Here is a 24,258-nt window from a genome sequence, read left to right on the forward strand (position 1 = left end):
TGGACCAATCAGTAAACAAACGTACCCCAAAGTGGTCCAACAATGTTCAAACCAAGGGGAAGGGCAAAGGCAAGAACCAGAAAAAGAGTTGAAGTTTGAAATGGACATTTTAAATTTGAGCAAACAGACATTGCAGATGATATGGTTTCTGTACTGAAAAAGGGTTTTTCTTTTATTCCAGCAGTGTCTGTGAACATCACACATTTGATTATTGACTTCAGATTATATTTAAGGAAATTAAATCTGCAGTATGTGATGCATGAGTTCCCGAGATCCATTACACCTAACACTGGCCCCAAAAAACATAGTAGTTTCAATCCTTTACTTAATACCACCCTGCAAGTATTTAATAATGCTTGTGAGAGTGATTTTAGAAATATACTAAAATCTAAGGTCAAGTTTGATCATTTGAAGCAAGGAGAGAAAGTGGCCTTAAATGAGTTGTCTAAAAATCACAATTTGAGAATAATGAAGGCGGACAAGGGTGGTACGTTGGTTATGGACAAGGCTGATTACAATTCAGCTATGTTAAATCTGTTGAAGGATGAAATGAGTTACAAAGTTGTGACAACAAAATTCATTCAAGGATGTTATTCTGGTATTGATCAGTCCTTGTTTGATTTATTCAGTCAAGGTGGTTTGGATTATAGGTTCATAGGTTCATATGAGTGTACTAGGCTAATGGCCCTGGAGCCTTTTACAAGCTGACCTTAGTTCCCAGAGCCTCTGTCGAGTAGAGCCACTGGAGTGATCCCTGGGGCGAATTTTCTGTTTCCTATCCACTCATCAAGATTTCTCTTGAAGAGGGCCAGTGAGGCGCTCCACTTGACATGTATGGGAAACTTATTCCATAGCATGGGCAGTCTCTGGGTTATGAACCTGTCCCTCCAGCTTGTTCTGTTGATTCTGGTAATGAGGTTGAGGCCTCTGGAGCATGTAGTGCATAGGGATTGGGATTTGTTTAGATGTAGCATTTCTAACAGAACTGGGTCAGACATGGCTTTGTAAGTCAAGCAGAGATCACCTTTAAGTAGGCAATATGAGACAGAGAATAGTTGGAGTTTTTTGAGTCTGTCCATATAGGACAAGTGTTTAAGGCCTAGGATCCTCTTTGTGAGGTACTTTTGCGGCCTCTCCAGTTATTGCAAGTGTCTAGTGAGGTACATGCCAAATGGGGCATTGTACTCGATGATTGGCCTAATGAGAGAAGAACAGAAAGAGGCAATGACTTCTTTCTTCCTGGATACAAAACCCTTAGTAATGAGATGTGCCACATAGAAGGACTTTCTGACCACAGTGGCAATGTGGTGGTCAAAAGAGAGGTTGCTGTCAACCTGTGTTCCCAGATCTCTCAGTGGACTGCCATCAATGTGGTAATTCTTGGGAACCAGGTTTTTCCTAAAGGGGATGACAACACATTTTTTGGCAATGAGTTTAAGGCCATGGTTCTGACACCAGTCGTTGGTCTCAGTGAGGCCTTTCTGTAGGATGTCAACAGCACTTGGGGAGTTAATTATGGCTCCCAACTTGCAATCATCTACAAACTTTGTCAAGTGTACCTTTTCCGAAAATGGCATGTTCTTTGGGATTCCTAAAGTTCACAAAAATAAGGTACAACCACCTTTCAGACCCATTGTATCGGCTGGGTACACTAAGACTGAACCTATTTTGACATGGCTGGATTATGTTCTGAATCCTGTAGTCCAGGCATCTAAGTCATATATTCAGGACTCTCGGCAACTTCTGGAGATTTCAAATGATTTTGAGAAGCCTGAGGTTCCTTTTTTCTTTGTGTCATTAGATGTGGCTTCTTTGTATACATGTATAAATCAAGAGGTCTGCTTGGAATACCTTCATGAATACTTGACTCATTTTACTGATTTTGATAACAACAAGATCAGTACTGTTTGTTCATTGATGGAGATTGTGCTGGACAATATTTTTTTTTATGTTCAATGACACATTCTATAAACAAATATCTGGAGTGGCAATGGGAGCAATGGTAGCTCCTATTTTTGCTAAATTGGTTTTGGCGATGTGGGAACACAAATATTTGTTCAAGCACACTAGTTATTGATATCTCATTATACCGTCATTTTATTGATGATGTGCTCTTGTTGTGGAAGGTGGATTTTGATGATTTTTAAGCCTTGGTTTGTGACTTAAATATGACTACTGAATTTTTGAAATTTTCTGTTAGTGTATTTTTTAACTCTATAAATTTCTTAGATTTAAATTTGACTTTTGACACAGTTACCAAGACTTTTATTAGTAAGATTTATAGAAAGCCTACTTTTGTCAATCAGTATCTGCATTGGACTAGTTTGCATCCCACACACACTGTAAGATTTGATTGAAGGTACTTTACCGTAGTTAGCTGGAAACACTGTATGCCATGAGACTGAGAAATGAAAGTCTTAATTACCCAAGATCATGCTTCAGTAGGTGTCAGTCTCTCCCTTACGAACCAAGTCTTGTGCACTGTTTAGCATGAATTCTCCAAACACTATAGTTCATTTAATAAAATTTTATTATATGTTCACAATATCTGAAATACTGTCTCCATTAACAGTTCTGATAAACAATTCAAGTTGCTGTACATCATTCGGATTGTCCTGAATAATGTAAGCTGACATAGTCTCTAGATGACCTGTTTTCTGTACTCATGCTCGAGTGTTAGTCATCTTCTTTTAAGTAACAGGTCGAATGAACTTACTAACCTTAACTGCCCTGCTATCCTGAACACAGCATTCTCCTTTTCAGTAATTTTCTGCTATTGACTATATCCACCCCTAATCCTTGATCCTTAGACTACATCTTGTTTTTAGCTTAACTTATCTCTTGATTCTTTCCTTGAGAAAAGAATATAACAAGTACTCTGTGCAATCTTCCCTTGACAAACTGTTATTTCAGCAAGGTCAACATTCAGTGGAAGATTCTTTGTTTTTGCTTTTGTATGCATAAATAAAACATCATTTCCTAGCCAGCAAGGTCAGTGAAAGAATCTTTGTTTTTGCCTTTTAAAATGTATGCATAAATGAAACACCATTTCTAGCTTATTGTGTTCTTTTAGCCTGTCTAATGTCTGTAAAATGAAAAACCCTGGTCTAACACACACCAAAAAAGGGGTAGTCATGGGGAAGCTTATTCAATTAAGGCATTTGACCACTGATCACGGTACTTTTTTGAAGGAAATAGTCGAACTTAGGACTTTTTTATGGCTAGAAGTTATGACCATTTATGGTTAAGTAACATAGAGAGTAAGGTGTTGAAACTTAGAGACACCACAGCATGACCTATTTTAAGTGAAAAACAACAAACTGGGCTTGGTAGGTGTAGCTCAATAAACATTGATGCAGGGCATGGAGCAAGGCATTTTTTAGCCTTCCCTTTTACCCATCTCAAATGAGATGTGGCTAATTAAAAATATAGAGAAATAACACATGAAATAACAACGCCAAAGTTTTTTAATAAAGCTTTCAGAAATAATCCTTCATCAGTATTACTGATGAAGTATTATCACCGAAAGCTTTATTAAAAAACTTTGGCATTGCTATTTCACTTGTTATTTCTCTATATTTGTGACACTCATCTATGTGTTTTACTTTACCAAGTTTCTGTTGGTTTTTTGGACTAATTAAAAAATATAATCACTGAAAACTGGAAAATTTTGTCTGAGAATGTAGATTTGGTCCAAGTTATAGGAAAAAGAACATGTAACATCAAGACTATTTTGGAAAAGAAGAGATTGGGTGGAAGAGAAAGAAGGAATTCTACTGTGTTAGGTGCTTTTTGCTGTGGGCACTGTAAACAGTATAAGTTCATCAGTACTTCATCTTCTGCTGATTTCAAGCATTTGAAATGGGTGGTGTGGGCCATAGATAGATGCACTTGTCAAAGTAGATGTGTGGTCTACACAGCAAATTGTGATTCCTGTAATAGTTTTTATATTGGGAAAACTATTAGAACTCTAAGCAGAAGGATTTATGAGCACACATTAGTCATAAGAAAAGGGATTCCAAAAATGCTTTGGTTAGGCATATGTTGACATGTCCAGAATTTAAGAAGTTTTCCTTTTCAGTCTTGGACCAAATAGATGACAGTTTTTTTTTGTTTGTTTGTTTTTTAGGGGACTTTAAGACCTTACTAGAATGCTGAGAATCAGCTTGGCAAATTGGACTTGAAGCAGATTGTGCACCAGAAATCAATGAGGCTATAAATATAAAATGTTATGTACAGGTTCAAAGAGTCATTTAGAGTGACTACATTGAAAATTTGATATATATATCTTTTACATGCATACATGTGTTATATAAATAGTTTTTATTTTGTTGGTTTTATTGATGTGGTTGGTTGATTGGTATCATGTGACATTTTTGAATCTGTTTAAAAGGTATGATGGGAGAGTGGTTTTATTTTCTGAAAAAGTTCTAAATGACATTAAAAAGAATGAAAGCGCTTAATTTTTGCCTGTGACAATATCTTATTTTAGTCATCTTGTGCATTATTTATTGATTTCATATGCTTATGCAAAGCTTTATTTTTAATTCTGATACTAATGATGTAATAATGTTCATAGATTCTTTACAAACACTCTTTTGTGTACTTTGTAATAAAAGTCTTCGCATGTTAGCAGGAAGCAACATATATTAAATCCTTAGACTTGCGATTAAAATAGGTGCTTCATAAGTCCTTTAAGTGTTTGTACAACAAAGGAGGTTGAATTAGCTGTATATCTTCACTGTCTGTACGCGTTACATGCAAAAGTGCCCCTAAATTTAATACTATCATAAACGTTTTGCTTTATCTTATTTTTCTAAAATATCCTTGATTACCTTCAAATCTGAATGTATTACGTTACCAAATCAGGCTGAAAACCATTGTGATATCTCAGAATGTTATATTTATTCTTTCCTTCTTGCATTTTGTTATAAACAATATTTTTGTTTTATATAATTTTAGCAAAAATGCAAATGTTGGTAGGAACTAGATGGTGCTTTTTGCAATAGTTTAAGGCATGTTTGAAGATATGTGTGAGTGTGCCTGTTCCTAGAGCTAGATTATAGGCAAATATTAGAGATTAAGTTGAAATCTGCTTCCCTAGGTTGATAAACTGAGGGTGAACGTATAGATCTCAGAATTGTAACTGCATTCTATTTTTCTAAATAGTCTTGAACAGTTGCGTATTTGAGGGTTTTGAAACAAAAGCTAAGACTGTTTATAGTTTTATGTTGAGGGGTGATTGATGTTGTAAAAAAGGAACAGAAAGTGGAGAAGAAATATTGTTTTAATATCTATTAAAATTAATTCACTTAAATTATAAGTCAACCTAGATTTTTTTAAAATGTGATTAGCTACTAGTTGTGTGATACAAATTGAATTTTTCAAAGGAATACTGATTTTTCATAGTTTCTAGTGGAAAAATTTTATTCTGTTGTACTATGAATGTTTATTTAAATTGGAGCTATCTTGTTTACAGTTCCCCCAAGCATTGTCTAATTATTTAAACATATGTTTAAGGTTTGGTGTTAACTAAATATTTTGGCTAACTTTGAGGCATTGCTTTCTTAGTGGAAAAAGTCTATTTTGAATATGGGATAGGAAGTTGATAACAGTACAGATAGCAGTTATGAGATTACCGTCTCAGTAAAATGAAGTTTGATTAATCATCCATCTAGTAATGCAGACTCGGCATCTAGGATGGAGCATGTTTAAGCGGTTGTAGGGGATAAAGAGAGAATACGACAATGAATGCTTTGACTTTATAAAGTGAACCTTGTCAGGAATATTGGTATTAACGTATAGAAAAAAATACTTTTACCCATACTGGGATTCTGTCTTGTACATTCATAACTATTTTGAGACAGGTAGCTTAAGGATAATATTCTGTTAAACTGATTTCTTTGAATGCTATTCCAGTCCATATTAAAGTCACTAAATATGATTAACTTTCTGTTATAAAATGTGTCAGTGATTTCTTGTATGATACTGCTTATAAGAAGTGTAGAAGATTGTGGGAAAGTATAAACCAAGGCTGCACTGATTTTAGCATAACTCTTAGAGTTTTTTTTTTTTTTTTTTTTTTTTTTTTTTAAGAAATAACCAGTATGGAGTCAAATAGATTTTTGTGCTCCTTTTAGCAAGTAATGCATGTGATATTTTACTTAAGTGCAAGTAACAAGGTTTCACTGCCATTTCTTAAACTTGGTCTGTTATAATAAAACAGCAAAAGAGCTGTTATTTATTGAAATAAATAAATAAATAGTATTCATCTTTTAATCAGGATTCAAATATACTGCTGAAATCGTTAGGTTGTAAATGTCTAGGCAAGCTTCTAGATGTAACAATTTAGTGTTAATGCCGTCTAGATCAATGGAGGTAATTCAGAATAAAATTATATTTTGTTGGGATACTAGTGTGAATCCTAATGCTGCTAGTGATGTTAGCATTTTTATTTTATTTGTTATTGAGTAAGCTGAAGCTGTTGTACGTTACAAGTTAATTGTTATTAAATTGTTTGGCAAGAAAATTGTGTTCTAGTATTGATATTTACAGTCTACCAGAAACTTGTATTTTTTTATGTAGTGAGTCTTTTCAGGGTACCAAAAACCATTCTGGCAGCCTTTGATATACTGAGAGTTAGGATGTTATAAGTTAACAGATTCCAAATAATGCTGATATCAAATTGTATTTTTTTCTTGAATTTTGAGATATTTACGAGTCTTGGTGATGACACTGTCATCAGGACAGAGCAAATTTCACAGACAGTTGCTTAGTTGCTCACTCCATATATGAATGATTTGTTGGCTCTCAAACTGTGTTGTGCTTTTAACTTCCCCAGACTCACAGTTTTCAAGACAAACAGCAGGACAGGCATCACACTGTCCAAGGTCCAATGAACCTGCAATGTGAATAATAAAGTAAGGGGAAATATAAAGGGATGTAAGATGATTGCCCCTTGCAAAAATGCTTCTTTATGTTTTTCATTGTGATACATTTGCTGAGGTGATGTAAAGGCACTTGTTCATATGTCTGAAGGATGTGTGTAATCAAGCTGTCATTTTTGCACAGTTTTCCTAGGGAGCTGTGTTTCAAGGCTCATGGTAATGACGAGTCTACCTCAGAGTTTCTACCTGCTGCCTATGGCCTTGAGTTTGGTATAGAAGATCTTATTGCTAACCCACCTCATCATGCATATTTTGAGTCCAATCTGTTCACAGAGCTGCTGACTTCCTACCAGCTGGGTCATACTCTCTGCTCAGCTGATGAAGGATTGCAGCAGTTCTAAAGATGTCTGAAAACCTTTGGTTGTGGATCTTTTTCTTACCAGGCTTCGTCTTTATGGAATATACTGCCTCAGTAATTGCAAGAATGTGCTACTGTGGCTGGCTTTTGAAAAAGCTGTTAAGACATCTCTGTTTCAAATTTTTTTTTATAATTAATGATTGTTATGGTTTTACTGTGTTTATAATGCATTTTAATACCTGTTTTTATATTGTATTTTATTGTTAAAATGCTTAAGTAAAGCATGTAGGTAAAATATGACATGTTGATGGATTAACTGTTGCCTTTTTTGTTCCACTAATTTCCCTTACATTACTAATCTGAGCAATATTTTTGCTTTCTGCTTTGCTAGTTTTCCTTAAATGACTAATCTGAGCAATATTTTTGCTTTCTGCTTTGCTAGTTTTCCTTAAATGACTAATCTCATCTGATAACTTATTCTATACCTTTGCTGTCAAATTAAAGTGGTTACTGTTGCTTTTTCTGCTGTTATCTGGAATGCATACTGTACCATTATTATAAATGTACCTGACCCCAGTACAGAAGATACATGAGTAGATTTAGTTCTGTCTGTACACAGTCCCTAGTTTTTGCCTCCTTCAAGGTTTTATAAACTTCCTTTGTAACTGAAGTCCTCTTTGATGCCATCATATTAAGTGGACTCTGTCTTCTTCATGCAGTCCCAAAAGTGTATATAGATAGATAGATATATAGACAGATAGGTAAGTAGAAATATAGATATGTAGATATGTGCGTATACACACATACATAAACCCAATGGTTTTGTTGAGAATGCAGGGCAGGAAGTCATCTAAACATGATTCAGAAAGTGCACCAGCTTTCAGAGTCATTCTGTATGCCACACCTTGACTGAATAGTCTTTACAGAAACCTGGGTGTGAAAAAGAAAGCACACAGACAGGTAATAACAAGCAACTTCTGCACTCCAATTCCCATGGGGAAAAAATCAAATTAAACAAATCAAATAAGAGTTATGTAAAACAGCATGTGTATACAGAAGTCAGTACATAGTGGAAAGTAAACACCTAAAATAGGCACTATAACATTGATTTAAACAATATGAACATGCCACAGCTTGTGTAAATGTTATAGTAAGATGGTGTAAAATTCTTGTACTGATGCATTTTTCTGTAGTTCTTTTTTATAAAATAATTGTATTGAATTTACTCCATTTTCATCTTGTGCTTATTGCATTGTTAGCACTCACCTGGATCAAGCCTGCAGAATAGGGCTATGTAGTAAATGTTCCTGCTTATTATAGCTACATTAAACAAAGTACTTGTTTCTTTTTCTTCTACAGATTCAAGGTTTTGGCGCTGGAGCAGAAGGGTTTTCACATGCAATGGCCTGTGCATCATTTTTCTCACCTGCCATCTTGATGGGTCTAGTCATGTCTCTGATACTGCTACTAGTACTCGCTTATGTTCTCCACATGATAATCCACCTGAAGTCCATTGACAAATACTACGAGTGCAAACCTTCAACAGCCTACTTCTCTGCAAATAAGGAAAGTGACACAGAGGATGAAAAAGAACCATTAAGAAGCAATACAGAACGTTACAATCTTAAACACCAACCAGTTTGTAGATTTTATATGCAGCAGTGCCCACAAATTTCAAATTAAGACCTCAATAAGTATATCCAATTTGTTCTTAAGATTGTTTATTATATTGGATCTGTTGTTCTTGGTATTTACAATCAACACAATTGATTGCTTGTATGGAATGCAGCATTGCAGTTTCCAGCCAATGTCCTAATCCTAAATACCAGATTTAATTGTACATAGTATATTAAATAGTCTACAGAATCTTGTAAATGTGAGAAAATGCTGCATATTCTGATATTTTCCTAGTACAGTACATATAAACATGCATTTATTTCAGTACAGCATATCTGAAGAATATAAAGTTTTAGGGTCTGTGTTTCATTATTAAGAATGGGCCACATATACAATATATTTTTCTAGAAATGGCCAAGACAATATTGCCAGACTTCTCCTACAGTTGATAACAAATAGTAAACAGGCCAACAAAAACGCATAACATTGTTTTATACTACCATGTGGAAGTGGTATGTAGTTTCAGAACTTTCTGCTTGTTTTACATAAAAAAAAAACAATCCCTGCAAATTGAAAGTGCACTACTGATTTACAGGCCTTACTGGAATCATAAACATTATTTGCAATCTGAAAGATTTAGGGGGAAAAAACAATGGAGCATGGTAACATGAGTAAAGCAACAGCAAATACACAGTACTTGTGTATTTTACATCTTCTTTACTGTGTATATCTTACATGATGTTTTCTTCTCTTTGCCATTGTATCTGTCGTTGTCAGTTTCCCCAGTAATATACTGTTGATCCAGTGGAGTTTATGAAATGCGTCAGTTTCTATATTCAGTTAGAGATAATCCAAAAGGTTTGCTAGTTATATTATAAAATTATCTATTAATAAAGTCATGCAGTTTCTACACGGTCTGATCACTACAGCATATTTCATTTTTAGAAGTCAAGGTTAAGATCAATTAGAAGTTATTCATGATGTATAAACCATGTGTGCATACAAAAACCAGCAATTATATCATTGCTTACTGAAGCAGGGTAATTTTATATTTCCCTTAGATGTAATGTTTTCTGGTAAGACCTTGGCTCAATAAATACATACTGTTTATGTGCATTTTGTATACTTTGTGCTTCTAATTACTAGAACAGCTTGTCCACCTAAAAAACAGTAATAAATTAGATTATTTTCCTGATCTAATTTAATTTTTTTGGCATAGCACTGTGAGTCAGTCATTAAGATTTCTACCTCACAATTCTATGTCGCAGTTCTAAAAGATTTCATATCTCTCCACAGCTACATACTTCTTTCTATAAGTATTCTGGCTTATCCAATGTCCAAAAGGTGTTCTAAATTAATTGGCTTCACTAAACTGTCTAGTCATATCTATTTACAGCAATATAAAAGTATCTGGCTGTCTATCTGTCTTCATTTAGATTCCTGGTATTGCATAGATCATACATTGAAACACAAAAATGAAAAAAAAAAAAAGATTTTAAATAATGATTATGCAAGGTCAAGCTCCCTTGTGCCCCTGATATGGGGCTCCACCCTTATACAAATGCTAATTATATATACCAACCCCAAGATCACAGTAAAGTACGGAAAGGGTTATAATTCACTCCCCAGTGTTTCACAATCGCAGACAACAAGCTACCAGCATTTGTTGAAATTCTGAGATTTCAACTAAATATGCCAGTAATATGTGCTTTCAACATTATGAGCAGTCAAATGAAAGGCAATCATCTATCCGTCTGATTATCACCATACTGTCCACTGTCCAGACTTTCACAGAATGTACAGATTTTTGCCTCATATTTTCGGTCTGTTCCTCATAATGTTTGAGGTTTTATGGCAAAGTCACCAAGTAAAGGCAAACATTTGAGTTTCAGAGTTCATATCCTTCAGAAAGTGCATATTATAGAAACATCATATGTTCATAAGATCAATATTTAAAATCTAGCCCTGATTTTGGGACTTTTTACCTCAGTATTGTTGGCTTTGTACAAACTTATTGAGCTAAAAGTTTGAGAGGTATGTTTATCACTTTGGTTGTGACTGACGAAAGTCTGCAGTGGAACAGTTTATTTACCAGACCAATAAATATCTACATTACAATGAAATTAATTACAGATGAGGTCCAGGAATGTGTCCTTTGTAGAGTGAAACATTATTCTTGCCATTAAAGAAGCCACTGTTACTGTGATGTCCTTTGTCCAGCAGAACATGTGAAAATTATTAACCAGTATCTGGTGCATGTACACACACACACACACACACACACACACACACACACACACACACACACACACACTGAGACGTTAGGCTTTCGACTGTATATTATTTGGTGTTCTGTAAATATGATTTTCCTTCCAGAAATCTTGCACTGAATCAGGACAATGTAAGAAACCACAGTTATATAAGAAGAGTTTCTCAAGACTACATTCATCGCAGCAAATGTTTTTAAACCCATCTGTCTGAAATCAGGACTGATAGAAAATCATGGTGTGAGAGAAAAAAAAAAACAATTCAATGCTAGTAGAAGGCTGTTTGCACCAACTCTGTTTTACTTGGTATATCATATCCAAGGCCAAACATATGTATGTATGAGTGAACTTACATCTTTATTTGATTTTGTTTACCATGATAATCCATCTGAGCAGTGCTTCTTTACAGCTGGGTCCCAGGAAGAAAATCACAGGACATGGATGAAGAACATAGGAAGTCTTACACAAGTGAAGTAGAGAAATGCAATATACTTTTTTACATAACTTGAACTTGAGTAAAATATTTTGTAGAAATATTTGTTACTGGCTAATATAGCCATTTATAATAATGCTAAAAGGCATATTAAAAATAAACAAATAGTATAACAATTGCAGGTAAAGACTTGAGGTTCATTCAATTAAAGCAGTATTGCTGCAGATAATGTATGACATGATATGTTTGTGCCGATAGCTTTGGGCTAGTTTAGTCTTATCATAAATAGTGAAGAGTAAAGTTAATAGCAGCTGACACAATAGTACATACTTTGTATATGCTAGTAATGAGAAATAGCATGAGTGTAACTATTGTTATGCTAGAAGAGGAAGTAGATATTTTCAGATTAGTAAATTTGAGTCCTTACCAACTTACAGATATATTTATTTGTTAAACTTGGTAGAACACAGAGCCCACATGGAGCTTTTTCAAACTCATCTCAGAAGCACAGTAGGCAAATGCAGGCTGAGGGTCTCAAACCTAAGACCAAAGAAACAGTTCAACAGTTCATCGTTTTAATTCTGCTCTAACTGCCAAATTCCAATTACCAAATCCTAGGCCAATGCACCTCATGGTAAACAGTATTCTTAGTATATATGGACACAGACGCATGTAGGGATTTTTCTCTGTTCCACTACATACTTGTTAACTGGATTTCTCCAACACTAGGATTTTCAACCAGTCAGGAAGCTAAGAAATGTAATATCTTTGTGACATGGGCAAGGCAGCCCGCAAGATTTTTTGCAAGGGGGTGCAAACCCAGAGCACTGTCCCAACCCCGCCCCCTTCAAAGCACCTCCCCAACTCTGCCCCCTTCACACAAACCCCACACACACACACACAGCCATGCCAGTATCCCATTACTTGGCTATTTCTCCCCAGTTGCCATAAACACTGTTTAAAACTCTCGGTGTGCATACTGTTTTATGCTTTACTTCTGCAATGATTACAGATATTTGGTTTTAATTTACAACTTTTATTTCACATTTTAGGGCCTCAGGGCGAATAGCCTAGTAGCCTCCTATTTTATAGCACAATTTGCTAAACTTAAACAAAGCAATAGTCATAATGAAAACAGACTTAGCATTAAAACTTCTCTACCTTTGAAACTCGCATTCACTGAAACAGCATTGAAACCCACATTCAAAGAAAATGCATCTGGCCAGTGGCAGGTTAAGTTTACCTTTGGACTGTTTTCAAATCATAGGCCCCTTGCACATATTTCAGAACCATGCATAATTGCTTTGATTCACCTTCCTGATTGTATTAATTATAATATATAATAACTGAATTATATCTCTTGTTAATATAGCACCACTTAGAGAGTGTGTTTTATAGTTTTGAACATTTTTTCCAGTAAGCAATGAAATAAAACATATGAACCAATAATGACAAATTTCCCATTCAGAACATTTCAACCATAAAAGGTAACTTGAACATCTATCATTACAATCCACCAATATCAGTCAACATGCACAATCTCTGCAGAAGTAAAAGTCATCTGAATAATTTCACATTAAAGAGATCTAAAACTAATGGAGAGGTTGTTGCTAGAAAACAGCTATATATTTCAGTGTTTCATCTACAAATTCAGTGTTTGCTGCCCTTAAAAATAAATTGCCTATGTTACATTTAAAAAAATGCTAAGCTTGTATATTGCAATAGGAATAAGTGGCAAGCAGATACACACGTTCATAGTTACTAGGCATCTCATCCAAAGGACGACATGCTCAGGACTGCAGCACTCCACCCCCTTAAAATACAAATCTACATGTACGGGAGTAGAACCTACAGCCCTCTACATCAAAATGCAAGTATGCTACCTGCTGTCCTACTAAGACTGTTTTGAAATTCTACACCACAATAGTGATGCCATTTGCTAAACAAAACAGTTGCACATTTTAAGCAGACTTAGCATGAGCAGTAGTAAACTTCTCTTCTCTTGAAGCTCACAATTCCTTGAAAATAAATTCCACCTGCTAACTCTAAATAGGACATTTCACTCTCTGTCACACACACATACCTCAGCCTCTGTGAAAATCTGTACAGTTGAGAGGTATGACACACATACATCCCCCGACCTCCTTAGAAAGTGGATAGAACAAAATTGTTTGCATTAGTATGCATTTTCTGAGGATATGAAGTCTACAACTCAACTTAAGTCTTCAATGATTTGCCAGAAAAAACACAATTTTATGAGAAACAATCTGAAAATATGAGGTATGACCTGGATAATTGTCCCTCTTATGACACACACACACACACACACACACACACACACACACACACACACACACACACACACACACACACACACACACACACACACACACACACACCCTTAGTAAATGGAATCTCTGCATAGAGATTAATCCGAACACAATGGACCTTAGAAAAATGGAGCACTTCTGCCTGCACATAAACTAAAACAGTAGTGCATAAACCAACCCAGTATAAGCCTGCATAGAGATTAACACACACCTTAGTAAACGGAGTCTGCGTAGAGATGAATCCAAAAACAACAGAGCACTTCTGCCTGCATATAAACTAAAACAGCACAGCACAAGCCAAGACTGGGCATTGACAACAGCTTGTTCCTTAGTTCTTCATGTTTACAATAACAGCGTGGTTTACATAAAAGGCTGTAAGTATGTAAGCAGGGCTGTTAAAGCCTGTTAAATATAAGAAAAACACACTTCATCCACATTAAATGGGCCAAGAAAAAGATTACATTATTTCATAATTATTCCAAAGTAATAACAAGGATATGAGTAGCGATCAGAAAACGGCGACGATCTTTGCATCATTCTGCAAAAGGAAACTTCCCAACAATCACAAAACCATATATTCAGCATTTCTGACTAAATATGAGCATTGCTGTGACATATCCATGTCAGTAAGAATCTGTTACAGACTAAAATTAAAAAGTAAACTTTCCCCTACATTTTAAGTTGGTACTGACTGTCTATATCAAACACTGCTTTACTCTAAGTTTCTCTCCACAAGTCGTGACACTCAACACTACGCCATCTTGACACTGTCCCCATAGCAACATAAATTAAGAACAACAGGAGCTTCAGACATTTTAGTCTATGTTTTTGAAGGTAGTACAAGCATAGCTCTCAACCTTCCATCTCCAAAATGAGGAACATTAGCCATCATAATGTGGAACACAAACTAAGAGCTTACTAACAACTTCAGCTAGGAAGGACATAGGATGGTTAAATATGCTGTTTTTACTTATAAACAAGATATTTTAATTGATATGATTTATTTATTTTTACAATTGGTATCAGCTAAAAGAATTGCTAACACTGAATGTGTAACAGACTTTTTTCATTGTGAAACTTCGAGGACCATGAATGTTTTAAGACCCCATATAAGGTATGTTCCTCGTGATGAGTATGAGTTTGGAGTAACAAACATTGCTCATAAACATTTGTGTATGTAAAACATTCAGGTGACGTGTGAATTTCCTATAGCCTGTTAACTGTTCATAAATATCAGTTTTAAGTATAGTGTGTATATAAACAAAACAGAGCCCCTGCTGTATACAAATAAACAAAATGGAGCACTTATCTGGCAAAAAAATCCTTACTTCATCCTGCAGAGATAGAAACGGAGCCTCTGCTGTATATAAATAAACAAAACAGAGCACGTCTCTGGCAGAAAAATCTTTACCTCAGCCTGCATATAAACAAAAAAGGCAGTGCATAAATGGATCACTGTGACTCTGGCAACCTCCGCGCACTTTTGTGTTTGAATTTACATTAGTGTGCAATGCACACATGGGTCCTATAGGTCTTACAGCTGTAAAAGGGGAGAAGCTCCCTCCCTCTCGCTCTATGGTTCTGGTGCCTATGGATGCAAAAGGCGTTCTTAAAGAGGAACACCCTTTTAAAAAAAATTTTTTAAATTAAAATAAAATTAATTTCTCAGCCAGCCAGTTCCAGGGGGGGGTGCAAGTGCACCTGCCTGTGGGCACCCTTGGACAAGGGTTATATTGATGTCATCTACAGTTAGAGATGCCACCTTTCTGTAATGCCATTTCCTGACATACAAGCCCCACCCTATGCATAATCTAGCCACATCCATTGCCTTTAGTAACCACACCCCCTTATCTAACAAAGCCCATCAGCACAAGTCTTGAATACCACATGCAGTTACTACTAAAATGAAAAAATATACAGGGAATCAGATGTAAAGTAAACAACTTTAGCAGTAATTCATTCAAAGCAGTACATTGTTAAAGGTTTAATACACACAACAGTACATCAAGATGACACCACACACTACAGAACGAAAGATAAACAAGCATGGGAAAACTGAATATAAAATCATGGGTCACATTACTGATTTTATAAAAAAAGTGAAACATATCATAGTCTTTTCACAATTTTATATGTTGAAGTTTGCCAGCAAGAGCAAGTCATGTGCTATAATCATTGCTTATATTTCAATCTATATTTTGCATTTGATCTGGCAGCCTCTAGTAATGGCTGGTTACGTTTTACAAATATACACAATTGTGAATAACTCATATTAAAAGTACAGTAGTCTGAATAAAGTGCTTTAGTGTCTACATCCAATTTGGAAACAGCTGCAACTTTTCACAGTTCTGACCAGGTTACAAGCTGTTGGAGGCTGAGGACCTACATAGCTTTAAAGGGACTATTATCAAAGTCAGATCACTTCTGCAGGTAACAAAGTGCTTTACAATAAAAATCACAGAAGTCCCTACAGACCTGCTGTGCCACAGCTGGAGTAAAGTGCTTTAAGGCAGATGACGCTTTAGCAGCTTTAGCACTCAAGAAATTGTAATCTAGCCTTCTCTGCAATTTATGTCTTAAGACTTATCATTACTATGTAAAACTCTGGGGCAGAGAGTGTATTAATTTCAAGTTTTGCTATAGACTTGTGGAATATCTGCAGGACATATAGAGCATGAAATGTATGCAGTGCTCTGCCTCTGAGATATCCCCACTGACGCCATCCTCATCTGCCTCCACAAATGTGCAGAAAAGGGGGTGACACTCCTCAGGGCCTTGAATAATAAAATAACTTTTAATAGCGGGCCATCATTCTACCACCCTCACCACAGCAGGGAACAAAGACAGCCACCTTATGACAACATGCTGCACAATCTCTTTAAAGTTCTGGTCTAGAAAAGAACAGAAGTCCTTCAACACTGCCAATTTTTCTGTAGATGTAAAGAACTCACTGTGCACTTTTAAAACCAGCATCTGCACATAAAACCTTGCAAGGGCCTTGTTTGCATGCTTTGCACAGTTATGTATTACATGGCAGAAGCAGTTCCACAGTTAACTAAGGCATTGTCTGCAGCATAGCTAGACATGTTTTGTACGTTTAGTCCTTTCTCCACAGAGATGGCTTTTATTCCTGTAAAGATGCACTCAGCACTTTCATTATGATCCTCATAGAAATCCAGAAGTTTCTGTTGTGTACCATGACTGTCAGTAAAGTACTGAATAACCAGGGAAAACATTTTTATGTTCCCTTTACTGGATGCATCATCTGATCCCAGTGAGAAACAGGAAATTCCAGGTTCCTGCAGAAGGAGCTCCTGCAAGTATATTCATTACATTGTTCTCAGATTTTGTCTTCTCACAGCTGAATTTCTAAGCCACAGTAGAGTCAGGGAAAAGTGTATGTGTGAGCGTACCACCACAGTCCATGCATATATAATGGTGATCATGTTTTACATCATGGGAAACTCCTGCCACCTCAGCCGCTGTCACTTTTGAAGCTTCAGTGGTTGCCCTATGTGGCTGAATAAACTTTACCATTACAAAGTTCTGCTTCTGGAGCTGAAGGTTTTGCTGATATTTGTCTGACTTCTGGTGGCTTTTCTCCATCATACTTAGTAGTGAAGGTTATGCCACAGGATGTGCACTTGGCCATGGCATCTGCATTTGGAACAGATCGCATCCATGAATAACTTTGCTCCCATGCCTTATTGTAAGTGTGGAATGCGTTTAACTTCTTAGGAGACATCGTGCTGCTTCCAGCCTTTTGCTGATTCATTGACCTTTTCCTGGACATGATTCTTGCAGGATTCTGCACCACTACAGTAAACCAAAACAGCTATTAATACCAGTCCAGACAATATGATTAAGTGACCAGCAACAGTAGTGCCTCGGGGCCTGTGCCATAGTCACTAGCCAGAGATACTTGCTCATGTCCTGTAACAAGAAACTCTCCATACATGTAGTACACCTTGATATATAGCTATCCATAGGGAAAAAACACAGTGTGTGGGTACAAGCGAATACAGACTCCACCTGAAAAATTAATAGTGGAGGTCAAGTAACGTAAGGCAATAACAGTAACTCCTGCGCCAGAGTGACATTCTGCAGCTGTTACACACATGAACCTGGCACAGACAGGACGACATGCAGATCCAACACAGAAGGCATTCAACTGAAATTAAAATCTGTGGATCAGAAACTGAAGGAACAGCAGTAACTACTGTGCCAAGTCAAGTCCCTCAACTGTTACACAGAGGTATCCAGCTGAGAATAAAGCCTGGACTCAGAGCTTGACAGCAAAGGTCAGACATTAAAAGGCATACTGTGGCTGACAAGATGATAAAGATGAAATACATGGTAGCTCAGCAATCATAATACCTCGGCAACTGTAATAACTTACATAGAGACAAACTAAGACAAATTAGGCATGCTGTAAGTATTCATGTGGTGGTCTGATTTGAATAAATCACAAAGCCAAAAAGAATGCGTTAATAAGGCTCAAAAAACAGAGACAGATTTTAAATATTGCTCTTACAAGTAATTAAAAATAACCCAAGAAGTGGCAAATGGAAATTGACCCTCTTAAAAAGAGAACTTATATGGCTGAGGTTAAGGGCAGCATCACCCCTTGGTCTGAATGACATTTCAGTAAAACCAATACTAAAGAAAAGGGTAACATTTATAGCCTAGCTGGTTTACTTACAAATACTTCTCTATTATTATATTTTATTTTTTATGTTTATGTTATTTTAAATTTAGCAATGTTTTGGTTTTATACAAGTGAGAAATGGTTTTGGACTGTTTTAACATGGGTGGTTGTTGACCTCCTTTAAATACTCATTTTCTAATTATGTCAATTAATGAACAGGAAAGAAATTTTGGGTATTTACATTTGTGATGCATAAGAATTTGGTATCTAAAGAAGTCTCATAGTTGAGATGAAAGCACTCATGTCTTGGTATTTATTCCAATAAATTATTTGCATTGTCAACCTGTGGCTGGAGCCCTTCACTTGTCTCTTAGCACAAGAAATCTGGACAGCACTAATCAGAAAGGGGGCAGAATTATTACTTACTATCTTAGAAAGTAACTAAAATAACAGTTTTTGCTCTGTTAAGCATTTCCTCAGCGATATGAAGTCTAATACACAAATATCATTTATGGAGTTAAACCTCTCAACTATACCTTAACCTCTTAGCACAAGAAACTGGAGCAAAGCATAAAATAATGGGCAATTTTAAAATATTGCTCTTATAAACTCAGATGTATGTCAGTGATTTGTCACTACAAATTCTATGAGGAACAGACTATTTTGTGAAACAAAAATATGGACAAACTTCTTAGAAGAATTCTTCAAACAGACCCAAAATCAAAAGTTGCTAGAATAAAATAAAACATATTTCTTAAAGGATATAATGTTTAACACTCTCTAACGGTCCAATAGCCTGCGAGCATACCTGGCCTCTTAGCACAGTAAATATAGGGACAAGAATTAAATATTGCTCTTACATTTAAAAGTTGCTAGAATAAAATACTTTACATTAGAATACATTTTCTGAAGGATATGGTCTGAAACTCAGGTATTCACGGAATTCAGTCCTCTGATTTGTCAGGAAAAACACATATTTTATGAGAAATAGACCAAAAACATCAAGCAGTAATCTGGACATTCTGTAAAAGTCTAGACAGTTGAGAGGCATGCCCTGCCAATGCCAAAAGAAAACCATGAAGTAATAAACAGAACAGAATATGAGGCAAAACTGGATGGTCTGCACAGTTCCACTTACCTCCCATTCCCAGTGGTTAACTATTTCTGTGCAAAGAGTGTTTTTTTTTGTATAATAATAAAAAAAAAAAAAAAAAAAACAGCCTTTTTCCTGTGGCTTCCTGCTACCTTCCTGGTATGACAGCTTTCTTGCAGAGTGAGTAGGGAAACAGCAGCAGGCAGCACAAGAAAGCAAGCCCCAAGAACTTGTCACAGCAGCAGCAGCCCAGGCCGAAATTTAATTAAATGAGTGTGTCCTATCTATCCAGCTAAGTGTGCACCCAACACCATCCTCTACAAGCAAACTCCCGTGTCCTGCAAAAAGCTCATGCTCCGACTGCATCCGTCCTAAAAGGGGAAAAAATACAGAAGACAGTGCAGCCTTCCACAAAAATCTCAGTACATTTTCAAAAAGGTACCAAGAAGCCAAGAGACCTGCTTTTTATTCCTTAATTTTCGCGGACTTTTTGGCAGTCTTTGTTGTTGATTGTCTGCTTGCTTTGTTAGGAAAAGAGCTTGTTGATTGGCTTTTTCTCAACACAGCAAGCAGTCAATCAACAAGAATGTGATGTCATTTTTCATCAGAGTACAAGATGTGCTGACAAAGCAGTGAGAAAAAACATAGTCCCAGTCACAGAACTAGACAATTGGATTACTGCTTCCATTTCTAGACACTCTGGGGAAAAAACAGAGGGGTGGCAACAGTATTTACAGTAATCTTGCCCATAGACAGCACATTTAACTTCTGTTAGGTCCCAAGGCACAGGTTACTGCCAAGATATCACTTAGTGAAGAACAAAATAACTGCAGAGATGATATTGATGGATTCTGCCATTGGAAGTATTTTGAAAATGGTACTCACAGTGCTTGATTTCAGTAGCAGACACAATGGCCCATGTCACTGAAGTTGCTTTTCCATAATTACTCCACTGGCTGGGAGTATGTATCTAACCAAAGAGAATGCAGGCACTACCAACAATGTCCATCATTACTGTGACATTTTTAGAACTGTACCCTGTACCACTTTAAGATACTGCCCCCAGAAGTTTCTTTGTTAGGATTCTAGGACCCCATAAAGTCAAATGGAATTTTCTCTTAAGTTTGTTTTAATGTGATGAAAAAGTGCTGTGAAACTGGGGAAGGAATAGTATCACTTGCATATTTCTGCAGATTACGTTATTTTCACTACCCCTATATGCAGTCTTTAGTCTCAAAAAGAAAGGCCCATCTCAGCTGTAAGAGGGAGAGGTAAAAACACTGACAACAAATAGGATGAGCTGGGTCTGAGCAGCAGACTAGGCAATGGAAGTGCCTGACAAAGAGTATGGAAGTGAGTGGCTTATACTGGCTCACCCATCCTGGCTGGAGGGAGTGGTGTTTCCTGGATGGCCAATTACGCACTGTTTTAATTTTTCCAACTCTTTTGGGTTTCTAATACCATGATGGGAATGGACCCCATTCATAAGTCAAAGTATGATTAAAGGTCATAAAATTAGTATTGTTTCAATCTTTGATGTTAGCCAGAAATGCTCTAAGCAGCACCAACAATGTGCCCAGTAATGACTCCTGCAATTTGTACCAAGTTACATGTATCGGTAACACATCTAAGTACAATTATAAATTCTTTTTTATAAGACCCGTTGTCCCTGCTACTATTGGAACTGTCTGGGTATTATTCTTCCACATTGCCCTCATTTATGCCTACAAATCCTGGTATTTTATGACTTTGTGTCTCTCTCTGTGTGTAAGACACTGTAATCACTGGGTGTAGCAAGTTCAGTGATCAATGCTACTTTTATCTTATTTCCCTGGATACTATATCTGGTTTTCTCACATCTATTTTTTGAACTGTTGATAATGGGTGATCCCATGTGATATAAACTTCATCATTTTCTATGATGCTTTGTGGCTCATGTTTCCAGTGTTTTTCAGCTGCTTCGGTATGATAATGTTTGCACAATCCCCAATGCAACAGTCTTGTCACATTATTATGCCTTTCAGTATACAGTCCTTCTGCCATTATTATATCACAACCAGCAACAAGATATGTGGCTGTTTCCAATTCTGTTTTACAAAACCTACATTTGTCTGTTTCTCCCACATGTTCAATGGACTATGTAAATCAACATGTAATTAGTCCACTATCTCGGGCCACCAATATTAACCTTTCATCTTTTGGTTTAAATTCACCTCTCCTTAACCATTCCTGCATTTGATCCTGATCAACTTAAGGATATTCAAGAGTTTTCTATACTTGCAACTATATTCATACATTTCCATATTTCTTGCCTTCTCATCTTATTCTTCACCTTATATTCTTTCTTTTGTTTTTTTTGACACATTCAGTTGCTGCATGATTTTTATCTACTTGTGGTTTGATTTCCATTCCTGCTTGAAGTCGACATGCTTCTGCTAAACTAAGCAGAAAAGTCATCTTAGACTTATTCTCCTCATGCTTCAAAACTTTCACTATGTGTGGGTCTTGTGAGGTCAGCAGATATGTATAGTAATGTCTTTCGGCTTTTAGGGGTCACCACAGCGGAACTCCAGTCCGCTAATGATTGGCTGTAGATCTTTACGGTGCCGAGTTGCCAGCCTGATGCCCAACCTTCAAAGAAGGCACACCCATTCACGCTCACACCTACCTGCATGTCTTTAATGTCACTCGACCGTGGGGAGGACATGCAGACTCCACACAGAAGGCGCTGCAGCCGAGAATCAAACAGGAGAACCTCTTGCTGTGAGGTGACAATGCTATAGTTCCACAATTGCAGATCTATACATGTAGTCAATTTCGAGGAGGCCTATATCTCCTTCAGAATGGGAAATATATAGTTTTGGTATATAATTATTTTTATAAATCATTTGATGAGCATAAAACATCCTTCTTGTTTTCCTGTCCAACCTATCCAACACCTTTTGGGGCCAGTCAATCACCCCAAAACTGTAAGTCAGAACAGGAAGAGCAAATTGATTTATAGCTTGGACTTTGTTCCTAGATGTCAACACTGTTTTCAACATTAATTTTAGTCTTTTAAAATATTCCTTACTAAGTTTTATTTGCATTTCTTCATATTTTATTGTTGATCCTTCATCAGTTCCCAAATATTTATGAACTCCTTCTTCTTCAAGTTCTTTTATATTACATTCCTGTCCCAAACTGATGTTTTCTTGGTGCTGCAGCTTTCCCGCTTTAAAGTTTACTTTTGCACATTTATCAAGACCAAATGACATTCTTTATTTTTCTTTATTTTATTTAACATTTGTTTACTGGGAAAGTCTGACTTGGAACAAAGCCAATTTTCAGCAGAGGCCCGGGGAGAAACACTCCAGACGCATGTCTTTGTAACTTGGGAGGAAACCGGACTACCCACAAGAAACCTAAATGAATGCAGGGAGGACATGCAGACTCCACACAGAAGGTACCTCAGCCAAGAATTGAACCAGAGAACCTCTTACTGTGGGGTGACAATGCTACCACTGCACCACTGCACTGTCTAGAAGGTCTATATTAAATCACTGAATGCTTAAAAAAGTGAATGGTGTTTAGTCAACCCTATGTTAGCGAAAGCTTACAATATCGAAGTGTCAGAACAGCATTGCTGTTCCAACAAAAAATAAATAAAAATCAATTACAAACATTACATTAAGTGGGGGGCTTTGATCCCCACACCCCCTGATGTGGGGGGTTGTGCCCCTCACACCACCCCTACTTAAATATACCAACTCCGAGACCGCACTACAGTGCCGAGAATGGCAAAGTACCAAAGCAGCCAAGCAAATTCTTTCCCAGGGAAAGAATTCACTAAACAGCCGCTTCGATATTTTGCATTTTCTGCCGTTTCAGTTTGACTGAGAAGCATTCGAAATAATGCGTCTTCGGTCTTCTAATATAGACCCTGTCTAGATCCATGTCCATTCTTATATCATCTGAAAAAGTTTTGGCCATTTGCAGTTGTGCTTTCAGTTCCTCGTATGATGAACTATACCGTTTTAAACATCTAAAAAAAAGAAGATGAGAAGTCTTTACAGTTTGTTTTCTGGCAGCCAAATTGTAGCCATGACCTAATCTGTTGCATAGACAGCTTAATGGGTTAAATGCAAGACAAAAGAGCAGCACTGACAGAGAGTCACCCTGGAATATTCCCCTTTGAATTTTTAACCCTAGAATAATAATTTGTCCTTTATCATGGCTTAACTGCAAAGTGATTTGTCACTGTTCCATGGTCACTGTAATTTAATCAATCAGCGTAGGGTGTATCTTATACATTTTTAAGCACTTTTTTATCCATGAATGTGGGATACTGTCAATGTTTTTTTGTAGTCTACCCATGTCATACTTAGATTCTTCCTATTTTTACAGTTGTCCATTATGACTTTTTTTAATAATAAATGATCCGTTGTTTCATATGACTTTCTTTTATTACCTTTTGATCTGTTCTTCCAAATGACTATAAACACTGTCGGCATCAATTCTAGTGTATAGTTTATACTTCATTGGAAAACAAGTTATTGGTTTATAGTTTTTAGGATAGCTTGCAGTTTTGTTCTTAAGTAGGGGTATTGTTTTTCCTGTTATTAACCAGGCTGGTCTGTTCGGGA

At 36.5% G+C, this 24,258-nt stretch overlaps 1 protein-coding gene across 1 annotated transcript in view; it reads left to right on the plus strand.

The window, feature by feature from the left end:
- Positions 1–8,928, plus strand: part of LOC122807584 (V-type proton ATPase subunit S1-like protein) — a 136,775-nt gene extending 127,847 nt beyond the window's left edge. Inside the window, exon 6 of the mRNA XM_044078498.1 lies at positions 8,605–8,928. Within this exon, the coding sequence (XP_043934433.1) occupies positions 8,605–8,928 (324 nt within the window). The remainder of the gene's footprint in view (positions 1–8,604) is intronic.
- The last annotated feature ends 15,330 nt before the right edge of the window (positions 8,929–24,258 follow it).

Source organism: Protopterus annectens, chromosome 7.part1 (genome assembly GCF_019279795.1).
Source record: "Protopterus annectens isolate FY-2018-M chromosome 7.part1, PAN1.0, whole genome shotgun sequence".
NCBI lineage: Eukaryota > Metazoa > Chordata > Ceratodontiformes > Protopteridae > Protopterus > Protopterus annectens.